A 25702-nucleotide genomic window follows, 5' to 3' on the forward strand; every position below is an offset into this window, starting at 1 on the left:
TAAATTTCCCTTAGACCAGATGCCAGTGTTTAAATAATATCCTGAAGGATCCAAAGAGGAGAATTAGTCATCATGTTTCATTCATATAAAATCTGAAATAAAGAGAGAAAAGTACAAAGAAGCCAGAGTACCTTGCGTGTGCCTTGCCAGACTACCATGATTTTAAAAGAATGTTGCCTCAGTTACAAAAGCTCAAAGTGAAGTGTGCCTCTCTATAATTATAAATCGACATTCCCATCATTTATTATTGCTTTTTAGGAAAAACAAAAGCAAACTATTAGAATTTCTTTTGCAAAGCAGTTTGGTTCTGTTTTCGGGAGACTGAGCAACTCTTTCTTTAAAGTGGCTCTACCCTTTAATCGCCTCCATTTGCTAATTGTATTGATATATACCTTATTCCCACAATTAACGCTTTGATGGCTTGCATCAGTTAAGACACAGGAAATAGCTAAACTTCTCATCTTTGCATCATCATATTTTCTGTGGTGTTCCCTGGGTGCTTCCACAAGCTTCACCAAGTATAGAAATGACTGGGCCCTAAATGGTACTAGTCATTAGCAGATCAATTACCAGCAAAGCAGTATTGGCTTGCCAGATACATAGGTGTCCTGCAAAATATGTGTGCATACACTTAAACCAGAGGCAGTAGAATGTCCCCTGAAATCAATTTTTTTTTTAACTTACAGCAAGCAGGTGACAGGGAATACCCAGAGTTGGAATTATACCAGAAGACTTCAGTGTATAGAGTCTAGATGAAGGCAGCCAGAGTCCATGGGAGGAAACCTAGCTCATTAATTCTGAATCCTGGGAGGCCTGGAGTGGCAGAGGTGACCCATGAGAGAGGCAAGGAAGTTGAAGATGTGGATGTTGGTTTGGGGGCCCAGACATTAGGGTATAGCAGCATTACACTGTGAGGGTCTCACTACCTCACTGAAGGATTGGTTGGGTCAGCCCATAGGGTACAAAAGTCTAGGCTCTTGGCAGGGAACCTTGGCCCCAGACAGACAGGTTTTTTTTTTTTTTTTTTTTAGAAATAACTGCTTGACATTCAAACTGGTTTAAATAATGAGAAAAAATTGACTCATGTAACTGAGAAGTCCTGTTGACTTCCAGGGAAGCCTGAGGCAGTAGTTCAAATACTGGGACTAAGAGCCAGTGTTTCTTCATTTCTTAGTTTTAATGCCTTCTTCCTTTTCTTTCTTTCTCTACAAGCCATCTCTGTCAGGGGTGCAAGATGACCACTCTCATTTCCCAGGCCTATTTTCCCAGGTGTGTATCAGCAGAAGGGAGAAATTTCTTTCCTCTCCTCAAAAGTTCCTACAGATGTGCTAGGCTCATAGTTCCCTGGCCTTTTGTTCTGACCCTCACAGTAAGAGGGCAGGCAAAAGTCCAATCACGGAAGCTTCACTAAGGTAGTACCATAGCATGTTAATCCTAAGACGACCACATACCCAGTCTACAATCATGAGCGCCCCAGCAGCAGGATGGAGGCTGTTAATGTCCCTATCCTTACCTGCATCTTCTCTGTAGCTTGGTATGGCTAGACTTGAAAAAGAAGATGAGGGAGCTGGAAATATCTATAGCCTGTACCTGAAAGTCATTAAGGTTAAAGTAATAGTGTGGACTGAAAAGTTTTGTGTCCCCACCCCACCAAAAAAGAAACAAAATAAAACAAAAGCCTTCTTTCATATGTTGAATCCTGAATCTGCAACATTGCATTTGGAAATGAGGCCTTTGGAGGGGATTGGGCCATGAAAGTGGGGCCTTCATGGTGAGATATGAGCCTTTATATGATGAAACATGAGAGGGATCTTGCTTTCTCTGACTGGTGAGGACCTGGGAAGAAGACAGCCCACAAGTCAAAACCCTGCCCCCTAGCTGGTGTCCTGACCTGGGACTTGCAGACTCTAGAACTGTAAAAGCAGTTTTGTGTTTAATCTGCCTCAGTTTGTGGCCTTTTATTACAACAACAACAACAAAGATGATGGATGGGTGGGTGGGTGGGTGGATGGATGGATGGATGGATGGATGGATGGATGGATGGATGGAATGTTACTTGGCCTTTTATGAGCTTGACACAAGCTGCAGTCATCTGGGAAGAGGAGCTTCAGTTGAGAAAATGCCTCCATCAAATGGCTTGTAGTCAAGTCTCTGGGACATTTTCTTGATTAATGACTGATGTGGAATGGCCTAACATAAATGGTTTCACTTCTGGGCAGATGGTCCTGGGTTGTATAAGAAAGCAGGCTGAGCAAGCCATTAAGTATCGTTTACCCATGGTTTCTGCCCTGACTTCCCTGTCACCTGAAAATGTAACATGAAATAAACCATTTCCTCCCCACAAGTTGGTTTTGTCAGTGTTTTATCACAACAACAAAACACCACACTAGCACAGATGAGAACCAACATGCCAGCTAAAGACGGCTCAGTCCAGGCTTTGACTCTTGCCATTGTGAGAAGGCTTGAGGGAAGCCCTTGCAGAAGCCTTGCCATTACCTTGGACGGGACGCTGCCCTCAGCACCATTCACATCATATAACTATATTATCATCTTGTTCTGTACTTTACCAAAATATCACCTTCGTTCTGTTCACCTCTCCCTTCTCCCCACTGCCATCTGTGGCCCCAACCCTTTCGTTCGATGGAGTGGCATCTTTCCAGCTGCCTCTACTGCCTGAGAGACCTTCCTACGTCATCCTGTCTCCTTCTACTCTAAACCAACTGTCCAGCTTGTTCATCTGAGCTGTTGCCAGATCTCCAGGGTTCTTTTCATCCGGCGTCTCTGGGCAGGCCCTCAGCTGAGAGAGCTCTGGGGTCCTGTGCCAGCCACACTCTTGTGCCTTAGATCATACATGTTCCTTCACCCAGAATCCTCTGGGTCATGGCTTCCTACAGACTTTCCAAGCAACTCTGGATCCAAAGACCAATTTCTTCACTCAAATTTCTATTCTACTTACATTGTTTCCCCAGAGCTGAATGTGTAGTGCTTGTGGATTCCTTGAAGTCAAAATCTAATTTTCCCCTTGTTTTCTATGCATAGTCCTTTCTACTTCTCCTCAGCCAGTTTAGTTGATGAGGGAGATAAAGAGAAGCACGCTGTCATGAAATGGAGTATCCAATTCCAGGGCCAGTGGGTGGGGCCTCCTCTGTCCAACTCCACCATCCTAGCCATTTCTCAACAGCCTACCCACCCACCTCCACGATCCTACTGGTCTGGAATATAAAGCCCAGAGATGTGTTTACAGACCTCCATGTGACACCAGCCAGCCCAGCCCACCCTGCTATATTTCCCACCTGGTCCTGATCCAGTCGCCCTGGCCTCCTCATGCCCCGCCCTCACTTCATGTAGCTACCATATGTGACCCACAAACTAACTCAAGCTATTCCATGTGTGGACTAAATGAAAAACCTCAGACAAGCTTGAAAAATTACAATTCCTTCAAACATTTACTTTGCCTAAAGGGGCATTTAAAGTACAGATTAAACTAAATTCACAGTACTACATACAGTTCATATTTCCAAGATCACCGGACACGACAAACATTGCATAAGCCACTTTTGGTACAGGGACTTCGGTCCACCTGTCTTAGCTTTCTTAAAATTCTTCCTCAGGCTAGGAGGGAATAAAACTGATTTCAGTTCATCAAAAGGAAGGAGGGGGGGGGGAAGTTTTCTCAAAGCTGACATAGGGGAAAGTTAGTATAACACCAGATAAGATAAAATGCTACCCTTATCTGCCATGTCTTAGAGTTTCTGCTGCCGACATTGGTTTGAAATTCATGTGCAAGAGAAAGAGAAAGAATGGCATCGCTCTGGTGTTCAGAGTCACAGGTTCGAACTCCAGCTACACAGGCTGATAAACATGCAGAGCGACGATATTTAGAACTTTCTTCCTCTAGTTTTGAATAGTGGATCCTTTGTGCCATTGAAGTCAAGAGAAGGGGGGCTGTCCCAGTGAGACTCCCATGCCCTCGCCCCCACTGATGCTCCAGAGCTTTTTGCTCTGTCGTCTCTGTGTCATGAATTCAGACATCATTAAAATATGTTTCTAGATTTCACTCCATCTTTAGTATTAAAGAAATGCCTTCAAGTGAAAGAACAAAATATGCCTGCTCTTCATTTGACCTTTGTTAGCTTGATATGTTCTTAAAAGACCTGGGCAACGCTTTTAGAAAGAATGCAGAGACATTCCTGAAAGAGCACACTAGTAGAAATGATCATGAAAAAAAAAAAAAAGCTTAGTGGGTGAAGCCCGTCACTCAGGGTAATCGAAGAGTGTCCCTTTCCCAGGGTAATTGCTTAAGGTCCCATGGCTTTGTCTAAACAAAAAGCAATGTGTTTGTCATTGCATTTTATGTTCATTTTTTGGCTTCTTGAGGCAGCTTCCATTCTGTAGCACAGGCTAGCCTAGAACTCACTGTGTAGCCCCGGATGACCTCAAACTCATGATCACTCTGACCCAGCTTTCCAGGACTGGGATTACAGGGGTGAGCCACCACTCTCAGCTCACCTTTACCTTTTTAAAAGTAAGTTCCCAGCTGGGCTGGGGTGGTGCACACCCTTAATCCCAGCCTTCAGGAGGCACAGGCAGGCAGTTCTCTCTGCATTCGAGGCCAGCCTGCTCTACAGAGTTCCAGGACAGCCACCGCTGTCCAAAGAAACCCTACCTCCAAAAATAAATACATACATAAAAATAAAAAAGTTAAGTTCCTACTACCTGTTTGTACAGTTTCAATCTAAGTCAACCAAGCGAAGTTAGTATTCATTACCAATTGGTCTAATTTGTGAAAATACAAACATCACCCTCTCCTTAAAGAGATCCCATCTCACCTGAAACAGGGGGTTCAGAGGCCAGATGCTGGGGGTGTTCTACTTCATCTACACCCCAGCCTATAGAAAGTAAAAATGCCTCTGTGCAGGCAAAAACAATCCATATAATTCTTTCAAACTTCAAAGAAATAATGATTTAATCTTATTTACTTCTTAAATACCATTGATCTCCAGTTAAACAGAGAACGTCCCCTTAGGGAACTCACATTTCTAGTAGAAGAAAGGGGTATGCAAATCAATCCTTACAATATTATGTGACAATGAAGTAAAAGCAGGAGCTTTAGGGTAGAGAAGACCTAGTTATTCCCAGCTCAGGTACTCGGTGTCTGTTTGACTTTGGATGAAGCAGTAACTTTTGTAAGCCTATTTCTTACTTGGTAAATGGCTTTCAGTGAATCCTTGGGAGTTTTCAGAAAGATTCCATGAGGTATAATGTCTCCATGAGAATGCAGTATGGTGCCTAGGACTTGGAAAACAATGCATGCCAATCATCTTCATTATAGTAGTGTCAGCTGTGAGATGCTCCAAACGCCAAGGCGACATAGCAAAGGATACAGTACATGAGCATGGAGTGTTCTCCAGCTACTTGAGAGGTAGGAAAGGCATAAAGGACACAGAATAGTCCATGGAAAAGCTCACGAACATAGCACAAGACTTGCATAGGGAACACCATTGCTTGAACATGAGCTGGAAAGGTAAGTTCAGGACATGGCAACAAATCCTAGCTGCTGTGTACAAGGAAGTCATCTTTAATCAGGAGATAAAAGAAAACATAGTGTTTTTACTTTGGTGTGAAGGACAAGGTGTCTACATTAGACACAGCAGTTGAAGGAGAAAAAGCAAGATAAGGTTTCTGTCCATCCCCAGTCAGAAATAATGAGTTCCTCCATTTTCTCAGAACAAGGCCAAAAGCCTGGGCATGAGCCTTCTTCATCCCCACCTGGCCACTCCTACCTCCACCTAGCCCCAAGCAAGTGTCCCAGGAGACGCACGCACTATTACCCCCACACTTTCTGCTCTTCCCTCCATCGGCAGTTTCACCAGTGACCTTATCCATCTGGAAGGTCTATTTATTCTTCCATGTCCAAAGTGAGTATCACCTCTTGGGGTTTTGCATTATCCCTCTTAGGAGTTCCTGACCGTGCCTGTTTCAAGAAGCCTAAATGAAGCCTTTTGAAAACGTGCTCCCAAAGTTGTAATTGAAGGGAAGTCCTCTTCCTCTGTTGTGCGAAGGTGAATACCCCATGCATTTAGTCAGTGAGTGTTTACAATGGTATTTTGAAGTTTTCTGCTGTGAGGTTGTGGGGTCTCTGTTCCATTTAGTCAGGAGGTAAGGGGATTCGTGCACAAAATCCTCATTAGTGTTAATTGGAGCTGCCTAAGTAAGTCCTGGGAGCATCAGAGAGACAATGGCTGCCTTTGTATTCCTGTTTTGTGTTTTGTATAGGTTACCATATCTGGCAAGACATGCCTTCTCAAACATAAGGAGATAATTGGTACTTTGAGGGAGAGGTTTAACTTATTTATAACTGTCAAGAGTTTAAATATGCAGGAAAGAAAGAGCAGTCATAGTTTGCCTCTTTTGAAAAAAATGCCTTCAAACCAGGTCAGAAACCTTTGACTAAATCAAATATTTTGGAGGAGGGTAGACTAGCATTTAGACATGGACCTTTTATTGTAAGTTTTGCTTCCAACAGAAACAGATTTATGTATCAAGACTGACCCCGGCTTGGACTCCCTTTACTCTAGCATCGCTCACCAAGATCACCTGTGAGCTACATGCCCCAACTATATGCTTCTTCTTTGGGATGGCATTCAAGGCGCGGGATAGGCAGTCACCTGGGGTTTGGGTTGCTTTGTTTGTTTATGGGGTTGTTTTGTTTTGCTTTGCTTTGCTTCTTCTCTTTGATCTTTCAGCTGTATCCACCACCTGCCTACTCTTCTCTTTTATGAGACCCCAAGCTATGCACCTCACTGTAGACATATAGACCCATCTCCATTCCTGATCTCTTTTTGATCCCTCCTCTTCTCTCCATTCTAAATGTGGAAGTCTCTGGGGAGCCCTGTGTAGTCCTTCCCCATTCAGAGAGCTCATCCACCCTCAAAGCTTTAACTTCCTCTTCTGACTTGTAGTTGTTAGATCTTCCCTTCTGGCTTTCCCCATGACCTCGCTCACATACTTCCTCATGAACATCTCTCTGGCACGTCACATGAAGGAAGCAAGGCAAGCCACACATCATTTCTTCTACCTACTTCCAGGCCACTCATGCCCATCGCCCTGTCCCCATGGTTGGTGCTGTCTAGGCACTGGCTGAGGTGCAAACCCCTCTTCCACTCTCCTCTTGCTTCTGTTCTCAAAGCCAGCTATCAGCTTCTAGTCTGGGACCTCAGAGGTGATGTCTCAACGGAGCTTCTCACCTTCTTATGTCACTGTAGCAGCCACCTCTGGAATCCCAGGCTAGCCCTCTTGGGAGATATCGTCAACATATTTCTAGCTGCATCCTCTCTTCTCTTCCCCTTCCCAGTTGGAGGAGGGATATTGTGGGGTTAGATGTCCAGATATCTGTGAATGTGAGTTTTCCTTCACTTGCTGAAGTTTTTCCTGCTTCATGAAATCTAACCCTGTTGGCATGACTCTTCAAGGTCCCACATGCATAGTCAATCATAATTTCGTTCAGCCATTTACCATAAGTCAAATGTTCTGACCTTACTTCGGTGTCTAAGTCCCCTCAGCCACATTGGGTACCAGCCCTAGCCCACAAGTCTTTTGGGGTCCTTTGCTAAAGGTCAGTTATGAACTTGAAGAGCCTTCCTCCCTCTACCCCTTCATTTGCTTTGGGGCTTAGGTATAGCGACTGCCTTTACAAGAATCTAGTCTCCACAAATAGGACTAGCCCTCTCCCAGAGTTCAGACCCTGAAAACAAAAGTTAACAGTCACCCTGTCCCTCCTCCAAAGTTTCTTGTCCCCAAGCCCTTTCTGAGCAGTGCCTTCTAAAACAGAGAGGTCACTGCCCTCCAGGTCACATAGACTCTCCAGGTATACAGGTCCTTCATTGTGTACCTCCCAGGTTGCATGCACCATCCCCTCTAGTTCCCTCAGCAGAGAGAACTGCCTTGCCCAGCCTGGGCCTTTTCTGGAGGGAGGAAAATGCTCACGGTATGTATCTACCTAAGCAAAAAAGAAACATGGGGAGTGATAATATTAGGAAAGGAAGCATGAGAAATGAAAACAGAAGGGGGGGAATCCTAGGCAGAAAAGATCTGGCATTTCGTTAGGGAAGAAAGAGGCCTGGGTAATTTCCTACCACACTAATGTAGAAAGTCTGAAAAGTAGTGAAGGAAGGCCCTGTGGAAGGAAGGCATGTGGATGAAACTAACTCCCACCTTCCCGTGAATCTCCAAGATCCCTTTTGATCTCAGCAGCTCTGCAGGCTTGGGTGTTTGCCTCCAACTTTCTCAGCTTTGAAACTGCCCTACTTATTAATAGCCACTGTGCTGATTAAGACCTGCAATTCTGTGATGAAAGAATCTGCTCTTTGTGTTTAGGGAAAGCTTTTGTGATTAATTTACTCTAGACCTTCTGAGGATCCTGTCATTTTAAGATAAAGACCGACTTAACACCAGCAGTTGTGGGAACTGAGGTTTGGATTCATTGAGCAGCAAATATTTACTGAGTTTCCACCATATGCCAGGCACCATGCTAAGCCTTAGGGCTTCGGCCATCGGCAAAATTAATACAGCCTCTACCCTGTGTCATAGAGTTCAGGGAGCAGCCAACTTTGGACAAAGAGCCAAGCTGCAAATATTTTAGGACTTAGGAGCCATAGAGGCCCTGCCATGACTATTAAATCTACCGTGGTCCTTCAGAAATAGCCTGTGTCCCAGTAAAACTTTATTCACAAAACTGGCTGGTGGCCAGCTTAGTCTGCAGATTAAAGTTTTGTTTTGGTTTCAGTTTGGAGGCATTTGTTTGAGTTTTTGATTTTTATGTATTCGTTAAGACACGATCTCTGTATACAGGCCAGGCTGACCCCGAAATCTTGCTGATCCTGTCTGTCTCAGCATCCCCAGGCTGGAATTCCAGGCAGCATACCCTGCCACACTAGTGAACTTGCCACCTGAGGTCCACAGGCCTTTGGTCTAATGGATGCAACGCACATGAATGCAAGTTCATATTTTGCTTGTCCTGCACTGTTTCACTCTAGACTGTTACAATCACAGCTGACAAAACTAGGAAATCTCAGAAAAGGCTAACTTGGGGAACAGTCCGTCAAGGACCCAGCTTCTCTCTCTCTCTGGTTCTTAGCTCTTCTTCCCTTGGAGGAGCTTCACTGTTTTTCTGTTTTCACTCACCTGTGGCAAGACAGCAGTTGCATTCATGGCTTCCCCTGGGGAAAGCCCAGTGGATGAGACCAGAGAGCAGATGTCTTGTGATCCTCATGCATTTGGGTGCCTGGACTTGACTCATGTGCCCAGGCCTTAATCAGTCATTGGTGACATCATAATTGACTTAGGTCCTGTCACACTCTTTGCCCCCACTTTGGGTGGGATGGAGAGGAGGAAAGATGACTTCCAGTTACCAGAGGACTGCTGAGTGTGAGGTGCCATAGTATCCCTATCATCCATCAGGGGACATGCTGAAAGCACCTCCTGGTAGATGACACACCTTTGTACAAGCTCTCAGTGATGCTGTTAAGCCTGCCTGTCTCCATCAAGAAGCAAAGTGTACAGCTCATATGCAAATGCCCCAAAGTTTAGTATCCATGTGTTATATTTCCCATTACAATGTCAGTGTTTATTATATATTTGAGTCTTTGGTTCATGAACAGACTTGAGCAGTTACTAGTCACTTTCTCTTTGAGTATCTTGCTACTTTCCCATTCTTCCTAAGTGTGTTAGCATTCTAAGTAGTCATAGTAGACCTCTCCTTTCTGTTTAATGTCTGGGGATCATTGGATCCCCCAAAGCTGAACTTAAGAGTATCTAACAGTAATCAAAGCACTCGGTCCAAATGGGTTTGTTACTTTGAAGCCACCATTCTCTCCACAGGACCAGAAGACTGAAAAAGTCATCATTTCCAAAAACTCATCCATGCCACCTTTTAAACAATAGATGTTAGCATCGCTTAGCTAGTCAGCCACCTACTTGCCTGGGTGGGGAGTGTCTGGCCCACCCGGGAACCACGCCCTTCCCTCTTGCTGGAAACTGGTCTATCTGCACAGGCAAAGGAGGACTCCCAGAAAGCTGCACTCTTAGGTTGGGAGACATCCTTTAAGCAAAGCCAAGAGAAGACAGTACTGAAAAAAGAGCAGGGAATGAATAATTAAAGGTTATTAAGAAAATTATGGCTACTTTACATTTTCACTTTAGTTTTGAGATTCAAACCATACAAGCTGTGCTACAGACAGAGCACCCTTCCTAAAATGGATCTACCTTGGCAGTTGCTGTGGCAACATAGAACACCTTAACCCCCGATAATGATGACATTTCTTAGAAGGCAGTGCATTTTCTCGGCTGCACTGAAGACTTTTTTTTTTTTTTTTTTTTTTTTTTTTTTTTTGCATCATCTGTTACCACTGTTCCTTTCATTTTTATTCTTCAAACCAAAAAGTCAGGCATGTAAGTTCTAAATTCACTCCTCTAAAGTGCCAATGCAGAAACTTTTTTGCTATACAAAGGCAAAATCCCTCTGCATTTCTGTTTCTATTATCCCCAATAGCAGCCAGCTAACCTCCCTTCCTGCATGCTGCTCCTGCCTGTGTCCCCTAACCTGCCCTTCCAGGCGCTTGAGAAGCCCACCCACCACTGTGCTCATCCATGCCCCGCTCTTTAAAAGGACAGTGTGTACCATGAACCCAGCTCTCCTCCTCTCCTCCTCTGTTCCTTCTACTCACTATGATCCACACACCAGTCACATTCCATTTGCTTCCCGTGCTTCCGATAAGCCATGTGTTAGGAGGACACATTCTGGGTAAATCGGCCCACAGGGAACAGAAGCATCAGTTCATCCTCCCTTTACCTCCCCTGTGTCTCTAGTTGGTAGAAACCTAGAGATCGAGTGTCAAGCTGACAACCTTCCCTTAAATTCAGTCACTACACACAGAATAATGGTTTCCCACTTTTAGACCCAAGTTGTAGGCAGAGACCAGAGAGAGCTTGTCCACATGGACTGAATGCCTGCTTACACACACACCCCAGCTGGTGTGGTAAGCCCTTAGGCTCCAGTGAATTTGTAGATGGGGCCTTCGGGAGCTAATTAAATCAGGGTGAAGACCTATGTTATAAAAAGAGGAAGAGACCAGAATTCACTGTCTGTGTACACACAGCAAGGAAAGACATTTAGGGATATCAGCAGGGGTACCCTCACCAGGCACTGGGCCATGCAGCCCCTCACCTTGGATTTGCAGCCCCCATGACAAGCTTCCCTGTAATTAGCCTAGAACAGGAACCTTCAGGGTCTAGAGGTATAAATGGATGCAGTGGCAAAATCTCACCAAATAAAAAAGAATCTAGAGCTGCAGGCATGGCTCAGTGGGTAAAAGTAATGGAGTGACTAGGGTTGGGGATTTCGCCCAATGGTAGAGCGCTCGCCTAGCAAGCACAAGGCTCTGGGTTCAGTCTTCAGCTCTGGGCGAGGAAAAAAGTACTAGTGACACAAGCCTGATGACCAGAGTTCAATCCCCAGTACTCATGTCTAAAAAAGGGGAAAGGAGCCCATCTTACTCGCTACTCTCCTACTTGAGATGGGAGACACAGACAGGCTCACAGATCAGCTAACCTGGGCTACACACACAGCACAGCAGCAAAAGCAACACTATAGACTGCCTCAACAACGGTGGAAAGAAAGAACTCCTGAGTGGTCCTCCGAACTCCACGTGTGTGCCGTGGCACCTGTGGGCAAGTGGATGCTTACACTAGCTAATTTAATTAAAAATGTAAACATCGAAGATAGAAAGTAAAGGGAAAGAAGGAGGGAAGAAGAATCATTAGGGCCCTGTGCTGTGGGGAGCACAGGGCCGCACAAACTGGAAGAATATAAGTGGGACAGGTGCTCAGAAGCAAGGCTTGGGTACCTGGGGGAGGTGGATGGGCCGCAGGCACAAAGCCTTCTTGATAACAAAGAGGATCTCAGTTTTGACTCTATTTGAAAAACAAACCCAAATACTGCAGTGATAGATGAATCTGTTCCAGACTAAGATGGTACCAGTGGTGACAGACATTAAAAGATGCTGTCAAGGGAATTCCTGTCTCCCCCTCTTCCTCCTAGCTGAGCTTCAGTGTAACAGTAAACTCTAGTCCCTGTCTTCACAGTCCTTTATAAAAACAAATGCTTGCTGGAACAGTACCTTTGCGGGAAGACCAGGCTGGTGCCGTGGGATCGGGTGTTAACCATGTTATGTACACCCCACTTCTACTCAGCTTCCAAGAGAGCATCCTTCCTAACAAAATGCCATTGCTATGGTGCTCTGGGTTCCTGAATGGGACTTTGATAGAGGGACTCAGATGAAGGAAAGTGGAAAGATGAACAATCCCAGTGAACCAAGAGAAGCTAGACTCTTACTAGATGAGCTGTGGTTGACGACTTATGGAAGTACAGATAATTTTATAGCTGGTGCTCTTTGAAACCAGTGGGCATGGAGGCTAAGAAGGGAATGAGCTTGACAGCCCTGGAAAGTCCATTCTGGAGTTCTTAAGCCAGAACAGCCTTTAAATGCTCTGGTGTTTAGAAAATTTTCTCATTGGCAAAATAGGATACTATATTCTAATGATTTTAATCATTGTTAAATTTTTATGTATGGGGGCAGGGCAGGGCACACTACAGCACCCATGTGGATATTGGAGGACATTTTGACAGAAGTCTGTTCTCTCTGCCATATGAGGTCTTAGGGATTGACTCAGGTCATCAGACTTGTGGCAAACACCTTTACCCTTTACACACTGAGCCATTCCACTAACCTACACTATATAATTAAATACTAGCATTTTATAGTAACATTACATGTGCCGGTTTGGCTCTTTAATCAAAGAAGTGTATGTCCACCAAGTCCTTTGATGAGATCATTTCTACCTTGTCTTACTCCTTGATCTGTTGTAAGGCTGGTTTATCCCACAACCAACCCTGAAAGAATGTCAGGAGGCAAAAGGAAGAGCAGAGTGGTATCACAGTAGTTAATGTCTCAGTCCGGCTTATAGGTGGAGGTTATCTCTCCTCCTCATTTCACATCAAATATATGATGGTGTTTAGCTTTACTTCTAAACTTGACACAACTTACAATCCCCTGAGAACAGACTCTGGGTGAAGGATTGCTGAGCTCAGTTTCCCTGTGGGGGACTGTCTGTCATAAGATAACTGATTGGAAAGAAGCAGCCCACTGTGGGTGGCACCATTCCCTAAGCATGGGTTCTTGAACAGCCAAGAAAGTGATCTGAGCACAAGCAAGCAAGAGGACATGCATGGATTCCTTTCTGCCTGCACTTGACTATGGATGTGCTGTAATTAGCTATTTGTTTTTTAGTCCCTGCCACCTTCGCTTCCCTCAGTGGACTAGATGCTGGAATTGTGAGCTAAGATAAACCGTTTCTACCCTAAGTTGTTGGTGGGTGTGTGTATGTGTGTGTGTGTGTGTGTATACATATAGATGTATATGTTTGGTTTTAGTTTGTTGTTTGTTTGTGAATTTGGACATGTTGTCACAGCAACAGAAATGAAACTAGAGCACACCTACACCTCCTGGGTCAGAGGTAGAGGTGTATCTCCATACAGCTTAACTGTTCCTGACAAGGGACAGGTTGCAGACAACTACAAGAAGACACTGAACGTCTGGAAGGGCAGCGTGCAAGATAGGAAGCTGTATGAAAGCTTAGTGGAAAGGCCACTACACTGCCAGGGGACAGGATACAGGAGGCACTGCCTATCTGCACTCTCTGGCAAGTCCAGTAACAATAAGTCAGACAAGTAGCAGCTTCTCCCAGATAGTGACCAGCCAATAGTGCTTACTCTTTCAAGGGCATCATTGTGTGGTCCTGTGGTGGCTGGACCAGGAGCACCTCTCCAGGGTGAACCTTTGCTCTACCCAATTATCAGAGAGCAGCTTCCAAAGATTAGACTACATAATGGTGGCATTACAAGAAACATAGCTGTAGAGCGCCACTGCTATTTGTACAAGCACATTCATGTGACATCCATGCAAATTTTCCAAACATTTCACTTTCACTGCCTCCCGTTAGGTCTTAGAGATAGATACAGCCACCAAAGTGCCGAGTGATAGCACACACCCATGTTGGAGGCTTGGGGACACAGCTGTGCAGATCCCCCAGCGTTGCTGTCCTCATCATCATATGAATCCTACCAAGCACTCCAGTAATCTGCAAAAGTGCCAGTCAAACCAAAGGCATGCTATGAGCTGTGCCCAACCGTAGTCTGTCCCTGTCATAATCTTCATCCTGGTGCAGAAAGGCCTGGTGGTTGGCACAGTGGCCTACCCTGTAAGTGGGAGAAAGGAATGGTATTTACTTACTAAGATACTGAAAGTTGTGTCAGCAGATTATCTGTGTTTAAGATGTATTTACTTATTTTTGATGTGTGAGTATTTTGCCTCCATGATATATACATGTACCATATGTGTGCCTATATCTGTGGAGGCCAGAAGAGGACATTAGACCCACTGTAACTGGAGCTATAGGCAGTTGTGAGTTGTCACATCAGTGCTAAGAACTGAATTCGGGTCCAACGCAAGAGCAGCAAGCTGAGTCATCTCTCTCCATCTCCAGTGAACACGGGGTTGAAAAGAGAGTGTTCCAGGGACCACCTTTGCCAGAATCATGTGCTCAGGCTGAGTAACTTATCAGTGTATGTAATTCTTCACATTTGTGTCATTTATTATATGCTTTCTGATAATAAATATAGAAAACTGAGGGTGAATAGATATTTTTCTAAACAGATATATATATATAAGTTTTTTTTCATTTTAGATAATGTACATACGACAAGAATATGAAACAAAATTCAAAGGGTTAATGCCAGCATCTCTACGACAAGAACTTGAGGACACCATTTCCTCCCTAAAGTCCCAGGTAACTCCTAGAGCTGAGGATGCTCTGAGATGTTGGTGCTCTGAGACTGTGACATCTGCTTGGGTCAGACTAGCCTAGAACTTGCTAGGAAATGCAGGATGGCCTCCAACTCCTGACAGTCCCGCCTCAGACACCCCAGGCTTGAGCCATCATGCCAGCCTGAAGCGAATTGTAGCTGATTCTTTTCTATTTCCCTCAGTAAAAAGGCAGGAGTGAAGGGTCCTTCCCACCAGTCCACTTCGCACTGTCCCTGATGCCTTCACAGGCTGCTAATAGGCTCTGCCATGCTTGCCTCTGCCTGCAGAAACAAATGATGGTGGAGAGAGCATAGCATGAAGGACACACAGCTTTTCTTCATGTGAAAAGCACTGAGAGGTGTGGTTTGCCCATCAGCTTCACGGAGGGGTGTCCATGGGGCCAGCTCCAAGGGCCTGGCACCCTCAGAGGGGAGTCTTCATTTGGAGGCACAGGGGGCGGGGTACCCTCCTGCATGGCTTCTGTTATCATTCATATCATTTCACTGTAATAAAAGCCACTTCAACCTCCTGGAACTGGATGCTGACCCAGAGAACGCTCTACCAGCTGCATGAGGGCCTGGGAGGTGGCAGCTGCGTGGAGGAGGAGTCGCAGCCTTAGAGTGAGCAGATTTAGTTTGGAAGCACAGGTGCCTGTGTTTTTTGAGAGTTGTTGGAATTCCGATCGATTGCAATGCAGGGTGGGGGAGGAAGGTTAAAGCGGTGTGATCCTTGCATCTGTCCGAATTATCAATTGTCCTATGGGTCATTTGAGCAATTGGATAAAATGAAGAGCAGGCACTATTAGCAATAAGCAACCCCGGGGACACTTTGATACACACCCATTTGGGCAGCCTGTGCTTTCTCTCTTTCAAGCACGTTTTTTGGTTCTGCCAGCTGTACTCTTGCATAACTATGCCTTAGAACCAGCCGTTGCCATGGTTTCAGCTCAGACCAAAGAAGCAAGAGTAAACAACTCTGAGCAGATCAAATGCTGCTGACTCTTGATTGTATTAAACCATAGTGTAAGCTGTCGTCCCCAAACCGTTTTTTATGTGGTTGGATGAGGTGTTTTTTAATCGATGTCTGATATATAGGTGTCATTGATCCCATAGACATTTATACTTCAAAGAAGTCAAATGTACTATAAAGATCTCTTTGGAGAAGCCATGCCAGGCAACAGCTTCTCCTAACCTCCAGCCCTCCACTCAGTGATGGTGCCTACCATGAGGTCTATCTGGGCATTTAGTAGGAGGCATATCACACCACACTTAAAACCATGGGCAGCAGCTGTTGTGAACCCCATTTCACAGATGACGCAGCACGAGCTGAGTAACCTTCCCAGCACCTTAGAGGCCAAGCCAGGGATGGAACTCGAGTTGGCCCAACTCCAGGGAAAGCTCCAGCTCTTCCCACTCTAAAGCCCTGTCTCTAACCTCAGGGAAATCCCCAGGATGGATTTGAGGTTTCCAGAAAGCAGTAATTTTCTTCTCACTCACTCATTCGCTCATGAACCAGCAGGGCATACCAGCTACATGCCCAGCCCTGTAAAAGAAACTGGGGACTCAGAGATAGACAGTCACCCCTCTCCAGGAAATCCCTTAGGTTTGGGAACAGACATGCAAACATAACCACAAGGTAGTAGGAGAAGGCACAGAGCACAGGATGCAGAGGAGAGACCACCAGCTTGGGACAGGGCTAGGTGGCTGTGAGCCATTGGGGATCAGCAGGAGGGCTGAAGATTGAGCCACCCACAGAAAAAAATAGGAGACTTTTAATCAAGTAAGAAGTAGCCCTAGCCAAGGGCAGCAGTGAGCAACACAGTGTGAGGTGGTAGTGGTGGGAAGATCATGAGAGAGCTATAAAGATAAATGGCCCCTGGGATGGTTTACAGTTGGTTCTGTGGCCTTTGATGGATTTTTGGTGGAGAGAGGATGTGGCAAGATATAGGAAAATACACTATTGACATTCACTTCCACTCAGTTTTATTCAGGGAATTGTCTGAGTTTAAGTAAAATCTTAACATACTGAGTGTGCAGTGTTGACATATGCACTTACCTTTTCTCACAAAAGATGTCTTTCTAGGTCAACTTTCTACAAAAGAGGGCATCCATCCTTCAAGAAGAGCTGGCCACCTACCAAGGCAGAAGGTATGAGCTGTGAACAAAACACCTTCCCATTAATTTGTACTCTGTACCCCTGGAGTCTTTCAGCTTGACATGCAAGTCTTCACTGAAATGTCTAGACACAAGATAAGTCTTGAAAGTAAGACATTTTTAATGAACAGCTTGTCTTTGAGAAGTCACCCACCTCTTTAATCACAGGGCTAAGATTCATCAGAACAAGATTCGGGAATCTCAGGGTGTGGCAAGTAGGGACCTCACCTGGGCAGTCAGGCAAGGTGTGGTCCTGAAGCCCAGCTGTGGACTGAAGGAGACACCATCTTCCTCTAAGACAGTAGCATGACGCAATTCTTTGTGGTGGCTCACATCTTCAAAGTCCCTTACCCCTGGGGGTTTGGCACTGTTCTCCAGACCAGAATAAGTCAATGGTTTTGTGATGTTAAACATTCACAGAGATGGAGTGTCCTAGCGGGCAGGGCTGTGGGATGCAGGAGACCTTCTTAAAGATTCCCAGTGATATCACCAACCAGGGAGATGTTTACAGATGGTCCAGGTCAGCCAGGCCACTTTACTTTTAAGTGCAGTCACAGGCTGGGCTGTGTACTTGGCATCAAAATAAAAGGAATGAGCTTGTGAATCATTTACTTTTCAAAAGATTCTGTGTGCCTGGTGATGATACAATCAGTTGCTTATAGGCATATGTGATGAAACGTTGATAGCAAATACCCTTTTGAACCTCCAACTCTTTCAGAATTATAACACATTTTACATTTGACAGACCTACTCAGACTAAAACAACCTAACTTGGGGTTTTGATTTGCAGGTAACTGCACAGGAGACTGTGACAGGTGAGCTTGTCTGGGCTGCACTGTGGACTTCTTCCAGCAGGTTTGAAGATTTGGATAATGTGAACTGTGAGATCAGTGGCTTTTTAAATGCTTAAGTGTAATTAAGATCATAAAAACATGCATCATCCATACACTGGGTTGGCTTTATTTGTGTCTGCCTAAGTTATTTTTTTTCCATCTCTTTCTTTCTGACCCCATGTTTGTATTAGAGTATGTGCTGAAGACTGCTTACATTGGGCAGGGATGTAACCACCTATGGTGTGCCTTGGTAATGCATTACAAGGGTCTTGCAAATTGATGCATGATTGAATCACGACTGTAGTGTCATATCAAAATTCTTAACCTTTTAATGCTGTTCCCATGGTCATGTCATATATTAAAATGTCATTTTGTACTATTCTGTTTTCTTTCAACCTTTTATCACACCTCATCTGCTAAGTATGACATATATATATATATATATATATATATATATATATATATGGTATTGTTTCCCCCCAACAAATACTGACTACTTCAGTTTCTGCTTTGGAGGGAAATACCTTATATCATGTCAAAGATCAGCTCATAGTTCCAGCATGAAACTGCTATCCAGAGTCAAAACACTGGGTCATGCTTGTCATGTGGGTCTCCAGTCTGTCCCCTGGGGCTGCAGGGTTACAGGATGGGAAGACTCTGGTTTTCCTGTTGCTTTCTTGACGTCTTCTTTGTGGTGGTTGCTTTGATTGTCTCATTGGCTGGTGATCTTTAAGAAAGCCTAACAGCATTTGACTGTGTTTTGAGGACACGGCCTATTGGCAAGCAATTGCGCCTGTTCATTGGTCATGTCTGCAATGTGTTCACTCTTACAAATGGTATTTAAAGCCTGGATTGCTTTTCCCACACCAGTCCTGTGCTGATTAGTTAGCCTGGTTTGCCAAAGAAATTGAGTTGCAGTTGCAAAGATACTCCGGTTTCATTTGCGTGATCCTGGGGTGAGCCATGGGCCTTTTGAGACACTCTAAAAATGGAGTGGGTAGGAGAGGCAGGGGCTGTAACCATCTGGTTTACTGTAAAAGGACAGGAGAGATAGTTTATTTACACTTATCTAAAATTCTTTTCTCTCTCCCATGCCCAAATTTGCCCATCACTTGCTGTCTGGGGATTAGTTGTTCTTTCTTGTACCTTGTCTGAGCCATGGGAAGATAAGAAAAAACAGATTTTACAGCCATTTCCAAAGCTCAGACAGGTCAGGTTTTGTGATAGCCATCAGTAGGAGGCTGGCATCTCACACAAAGTCAACTCTGTGGAGCCACCACCTTCCTGGTGTCTCTCAGATGTCCTCCTCCTCCAATCCCTCCCTCGGGAGTATAAATTTGTGTCCTGTAAATAATCACACAGGCTTCAAGGATATCCAAAAAAAAAAAAAAAAAAAAAATCATAGCAGCTGCTATTAAAGTATTAAAGCCACCTAGCCAACAAGGACAGTTGACATTCAAGTGGTGACTTAGCACTTGGAACAAAGAGGGCTGTATGGTTATGTTAAGTGCTTCTGCGGGGACCATGAAAAGCAGGTTGAGGTCAGAGGATTTCAAGGTCATTATCGGCTGAAATGAAAATACTTACTGAGTTGCTTTGTTTGCTGAAATTGGACTCCCACTCAGGAATATTTGTTTTCCATGAGTAAATATCAGTAGGTGTTTTGGAAACTTGCCTGCCATTCTTTTCTTTTCCTTATTCCAAGGGTTATGAAATTAGGAACACTGGTGAACCTTTGACATTACCCAGATCCCATTTCCCTTCTGCAGTGCACCCAGCAAGTCTGGGAGTAAATCCAGTAAAACGTTGGGTCAGTTTGATTGGATGTGATAGGAAGGGGGAGCTGACACTTAGGCTTTTGTGAACGATCTCTGATAAAGGAAGAGAAAGGAAAATTGCTTTCCGCATGTTTGAAATTCCTCACTGAGCTGAGCAATGAGTGTATAAGTGGCTACTGGGACAAAACTGTGAGTGTTTAGGAAATAAATTATAAACACTGTGTCTTATTATAAAATCATCTGAGATTGCATCCTTTCTTTTATCTGAAGGATGATCAGTTGTTCATCACAAGTGCCTAATTTAGTTACATCTCCAGGTATCCGTTGGCTACCATGCTCCAGTTTCCACGTGTCCCTTTGCTAGTTCAACATGTAATTGTCAACAAGTGGCAGCTGATAAGCCATTTGGAACACTCAGAGAAGGTGCTGTGGCTGGGTGTGAGTGCTAGATAATCTGCAGCAGTTGGGGAAGGGAAGAGCCCAAGGGAACTTGGCAGTTCAGTCACCTGCATGGATCGCAGTGCCCTAGAAGTCCATTTCTGCTTCCCCTGCAGTTGGACCTTTTGGAAGTCTGACCTCTTATTCTGCAACCTCCCCAATCACCAAAGAACTCCACAGAGGGCAGCCATCAAGGGATACAGTGGAGGAGGAGGAAATCTAAGATAGAGGGAACAGAGGACTGGCTTGCTTCATAGACTGCAGGAAAGGCTAGAAGGGGATGGCTCATGTGCTGGGATCACTGTGTAAATGCTGCATGTTCACAGTGATTCTTCAGAAACTGGCTTGCGCTTATGATGGCGAGCAACCTCATTAAAAGAGTGTGCAGAGAAAAGTGCAGAAGGAAGGAACTGGGAGTTTGAATTAACAATTAACAGCATCCTCATTGAAGTGCATCAGCAGCCAGGGAAGGCGGCGGCGGTTGTGCTTTCTGTCAAGGGTGAAAGGAAAGGTAAGACATCAAAAATGATGGGAGAAAAGTTTCAGAACACAAGGTCATTTGAATCCATAGTTTCCTTAAAAGAACTCTCTCTTCTGAGCTTTCATATCTTGCTCAGAAAGGTCGCCTCTTTTAAGCCTTGTCATTAAAGACAGTTTGCTCTTTAAAGTGAATTATCAAAGGGTGTAGAAATTGCGAGTTACTGAGACTAAAATGCATGATCAATTTTAAGTGTGCTAACTAAAGCCTGCTTAAATGTGCATGTGCTTTTGTGCTGGCAGCCGCTTTGATAAAGCCGGGGAAGGTACATGGTTGGCCAATTCAAAGTAGGAAAAGGAGATAATTAGATAAAACTTTCTCAACTCTCCGAGTGGGTCTTAGCTTAGAGTAGGAAGCTTTGGCAGGGGCCCTAAATGGTACTTGAGGAGTGAAGTGGAATGCTTCAGGTTCTGACAGGGTGAACGTTAACCTTCTTCACTGTATTGTTTTGAAAACAGAATCAAGCACTTGGGAGGCAGAGGCAGGTGGATCTCTGTGAATTCAAGACCAGTCTTGAACTGGCTCCTTGCAGGACAGGATCCAAAGCTACCCAGAGAAACCCTGTCTTGAGAAAAAAAAATAAAAAGAATCAAACTTAAGATCCTATTGTTTGCCTCATACAGAGCAAGATAATTGAAATTGGTGTCATGAGACCAAAGAATTGTTAAAACTGGTTCCCTCCCCAGTATCAAGGGCAACTGGAAGCCTATTCCTCCAGACATCTGAAGTCAAGGTTTCCATTGGACAAACATTTTTACATTGGAGATGTAAATGCTGCTGTAGGTGTTGCTGTCTAGAGAAGGATGCTCAGTCCAGATGTGAGGCTGACCAATAGTCTGCTATCCTCTTGGGGAGTCTGCACCTAAAGTGAGGTCTCCTGGAGGGAGCATGGTGAGGTGCACACAAAGACCTCATCATGAAACAGAGCAGGGCTAAGTCCTGAGAAGCTGACTTCATCAAACTAGTTACATGGATAAAGCCACTTTGCCCACACTATCCCTTTAACTAGGAAAGGAATTTGGCAGATAGGTGGCATCTGCTGTTTCTGTTTCCTTGGTGATTCTCTTCACCCACTTGGGCCTTCTCTAATCTATCACACTAACTGTTATGTTTGACAGTGGTATCACTTCAACCCTTTCATTTGGTGTTTCTCACACTGGCAGAGCATGAGAACATAGACCTTTAGTCCCAGCACTGGGGAGGCGGAGGCCGGTGGGCCTCTGTGAGATCTTGGCCAGCTTTGTCTACATAGTGAGTTCCAAGGTAGCCAGAACTATATAGTGAGACTCTGTCTCAAACAAAAATAAGAACAAAACACAAAACAATGTTTCTTGAGCTAGTGTCCATCAAGGTCTGTTTGGTGTGACTTATCTCAAAACTTTCTGATGTCTCATTTTGACAGTTGTAACATGCTCTATTCTTCAATGAAGATTCACGTGCATTATTTGATCCTTTACTCATTTCTTGGTTACTGACTATCAACTGTATTCAAGCCAACAGAGTGATCCCAAGCCTACAGGCATTAATTATAAAACACAAGTGTGTGATCTCTGTCATGAGAGTACTGATGACTGGTGCACTCAGGTGGGCTGCTCTCACTCAGGTTCCCAGGAATGCCATCAGATGGGGCTTAGGAGACAGTCACGGGAAACATGAATGTGATCCCACAGTACTTCCTTATATTCTGACAGCTCATGCTCCCAACTGACTAGTCAAGCACAGGAGAGACCAAACATAAACACCAGAAGTCATCTAAGTCCTGGGCCCCAACACCAGCAACACTTTTACTATATTCCATTAATGACAAAAACCTGTCTAGAGTCAAGTGTAAAAGATAGAATTTGAGCAAAGTTGGAGCCCCTGTGCCATCTTGACCATGCCATAATTTTTTTGTTTGTTTAAAAAACAAAACAAAACAAAACAAAAAAAAAGACAACTGTTTAACTCTTTTTCACCTGTGTCTTAGTTAGGGTTTCTACTGCTGTGAAGAAAAAACCATGACCATGGCAACTCTTATAAAGTAAAACATGTAATTGAGGTGACTCATATTTTCAGAGGTTTAGTCCATTATCATCATGGTGTGACATGGTGGCATGCAGGCAGACAAGGTGCTGGAGAAGTAGTTGAGAATCTACATCTTGACAACAGGAAGTGGTCTGAGATACTGGGTGTATCTTGAGCATATATGAGACCTCAAAGCCCACCTCCACAGTGACACACTTCCTCCAACAAGACCACACCTACTCCAACAGAGCCACACCTCCCAATAGTGCTACTCCCTATAGAGGCCATTTTCTTTCAAACCACCACAACCTGGAATCCACTAAAATGATTTGACCCATGCAGTTGTTTCTTTTTCTTTTGATTTTTGCTTAAGCTTCTTCTGGAACCTTGTATTTTATTGTAGAGTTCTATGAGATATTGATGAGAGAAAGCCCAACCAAATTGATTAGTTTAAAAAAAGAAAAGAAAAAGTCCTTCTTGCTTGACAATCCTGTTGATCTACAGTATACTTCTACAGTCACTGGTTAAATTGGGGAATTAGAAGTGCATTCTGGGAAGCCCTGAGTTAGGAATGTTCAATGAGGGCTGTTTTCTGTTAGTGTTTTCCAAGATAGAAACAACCATAATTTGTAAGGAGTAGGTTTTTCTGCCTGCCGCTGGTCTTGTCCTGCCACCGCACCAGCCCCAATTAACGCACAGAGACTCTGTATTAGATATAATGCTGTTGGCCAGGTACTAGTTTCTTATGGCTAGCTCTGTCTTAATTATTAACCCATTTCTAAGTATTTCCACGTGGTCTTACCAGAGAGCAGGGGCTGGCGGTTCTGTTCTCTCCCTTCTCTCCATCCTGACTCCTCACTACTTCCTCTATCCTCCTTGTTTCCTAGTCCTGCCTATCTTGCTTTCCTATTGGCCAACAGTGCTTTATTCATTAAACCAGTATGAGAAACATATATACAGAATGATATTTCCCATCATCTCCTTTTTTCTGTCCAAAATAAAAAGAAGGGTTTTAACCTTAACATAGCAAAATATATCACACAACAGTTATCAAATAAGAATCACAGTTAACACTATTTAGTCCATTAACATTTATATTGCAGTTTAATAAAGATCAGGATAAGCAAATAGGCCAAATAGATGTTTATTCCGGGAGAAATAACTTACAATCTAGACAGATGAACACCAGCAAGTTCCACTGGATGCTCTCCTCTCCGCATCCCACCAGCAAGAGAGGGTTCCCAGCTCCTCAGATCTCCCTCCACAGGTCACTTCTGCCCCTGGCTCCACCCCCCAATGGGCGTGGTCAGTGCCACAGAAGGAGACAAAGTGAATATCCCACTACAATAGTTTTATTTGTTTTGTTTTGTTTTTTTCAGCCTTTCTCTGTTTGAGACTTGGAACACACTGTTTATTATAATTATCTTAGCTAGTGGATTATTTTAAGGGTCCATCAAAATCCCACTCCCTGTGCTTGGGAGGTTTTTCCTTTCTTCCAGGAAATTCGAGGCATGAGGAAGGATGTGGATTTGATGGGACTGAGTGGGAAATTTCCTGAACCACAGAACTTAACAACTACGAGATAAACTGAGCATAATCCTCTAGATAAACAAATGAATTGGCCTCTTAATGGCCTGTTAGCTTTCTCCCCACCACAGTTGAGTTCTTATGCTTCTGGGCCATCCCCATATCTCACCTCTCAGCTGAGCCTGGGTGGGGAATGTAAATATATAAACAGAGCCAAGTACAAGGAATGAGGCTGCTCTATTGCCTAACTCCAATCTTCCCACATGCTGCACACCAGTGGGGTGGCTCCTGGTTGAAGAGCCAACCTAGTGACATCTTGAGAACATCAAAGGGTTGATTTGACGGGCGTTCACATCTGCTTAGCCAGTGAAGCTAGAGACTGTGGGTGAAAGGAAAAATGTGATGGAGAAAAATCACCACTTCCTTTGGAAGATGGAATATTTTCCTGGCAGGATAATGAAGAGTCCTGAAACTCTTTTTATATAAACATGTTAAGATTCACCAAGATTCCTCTAGTTTTGGGTCTCCCAGACTTGCCTCATGCCAGGTGACGGAAACAGTCACTTGCCCGCCATCAACCCTGATGTTACTTCTCAAGTCGTGTGTAAACTGGTCCTACCCAGATTTCCCTTGAACACCTCGCTGTTTCCCAGCGACTGCAGTGTCACAGCTGTGTGGGAAACCCTCTTCAGAAACAGGTCGTTGGGCCCATCAGTTACCATTGTGTCTGTAATGAAAATATTTATCCAAGCTGGCCACCGTGGTGACTGTGTGAAGCCTGGCAGTGTTGGCCTGTCCTGCCTCCACCTGCCCCTTGTGAGTTAAGGATCTGGTAGCAGTTGGCTGCCCAGAGTGACATTTCCTGCAGTGTCAGGGAACCTCTCTCTGACAGGGTTCCCACTTGCATTATCTTACTGTCTTCAGCATTTTTGTTTATGTGTTTGAGCATGTGAATTTGGAAGCTGTTAGAATGTACGTTGGGTATACTCAGGAAATGCTTTCTGAAATCTCGTTTAGATTCCCCCCCCCTCTCTCTCTGTGTGTGTGTGTGTGTGTGTGCACATGTATACACAAATTTTTAAATCTGTATACCTTCAAAGGCAAATATTCTTTATAATGCCCCAAATCTTTTTTAAATAGGCCAATAAGACAGCAAACCTAAGTAGCCTTCCCACTGCTGGCCCCTGCTGTTAGGTACTTTGCCTAAAACCATATCCTGTTTGCTCTCTGCCTTTTTATTGATAGAAGAAAAAGATTAATTGGCCTTATCTCCTTCTCAAAGTGTAATCATAGCTTTGCCTGAGAGAACACCTCTAACTGCTGGTTGGACTCAACTCTCCAAAACGTGAATGATTTGCTCAAATCTTTCAATATTCTGTGGGCCTTTTCCCAAAGCCTCACCTGCTCAGAGACTGAGCCTAGGTGTAAGAGTCACATGAGGATGGGTACCACCTTGCCAGCCAGTTCTTACCCAGAAGGAATTGATGATCCACTGGGGAAGATAAAGTCT

General features: G+C 44.3%; 1 protein-coding gene across 1 annotated transcript in view; it reads left to right on the forward strand.

Annotated features, from left to right (window-relative positions):
• Cep112 (centrosomal protein 112) overlaps positions 1–18018 on the forward strand; it is a 382234-nt gene extending 364216 nt beyond the window's left edge. The window contains exons 26-28 of the mRNA XM_051182944.1: positions 14803–14904; positions 17004–17068; positions 17865–18018. Coding sequence (XP_051038901.1) covers positions 14803–14904; positions 17004–17068; positions 17865–17868 — 171 coding nt within the window. The 3' untranslated portion in view covers positions 17869–18018. The remainder of the gene's footprint in view (positions 1–14802; positions 14905–17003; positions 17069–17864) is intronic.
• Positions 18019–25702: the final 7684 nt, after the last annotated feature.

The sequence above is a fragment of the Phodopus roborovskii genome, unplaced genomic scaffold (assembly GCF_943737965.1).
Source record: "Phodopus roborovskii unplaced genomic scaffold, PHOROB, whole genome shotgun sequence".
NCBI lineage: Eukaryota > Metazoa > Chordata > Mammalia > Rodentia > Cricetidae > Phodopus > Phodopus roborovskii.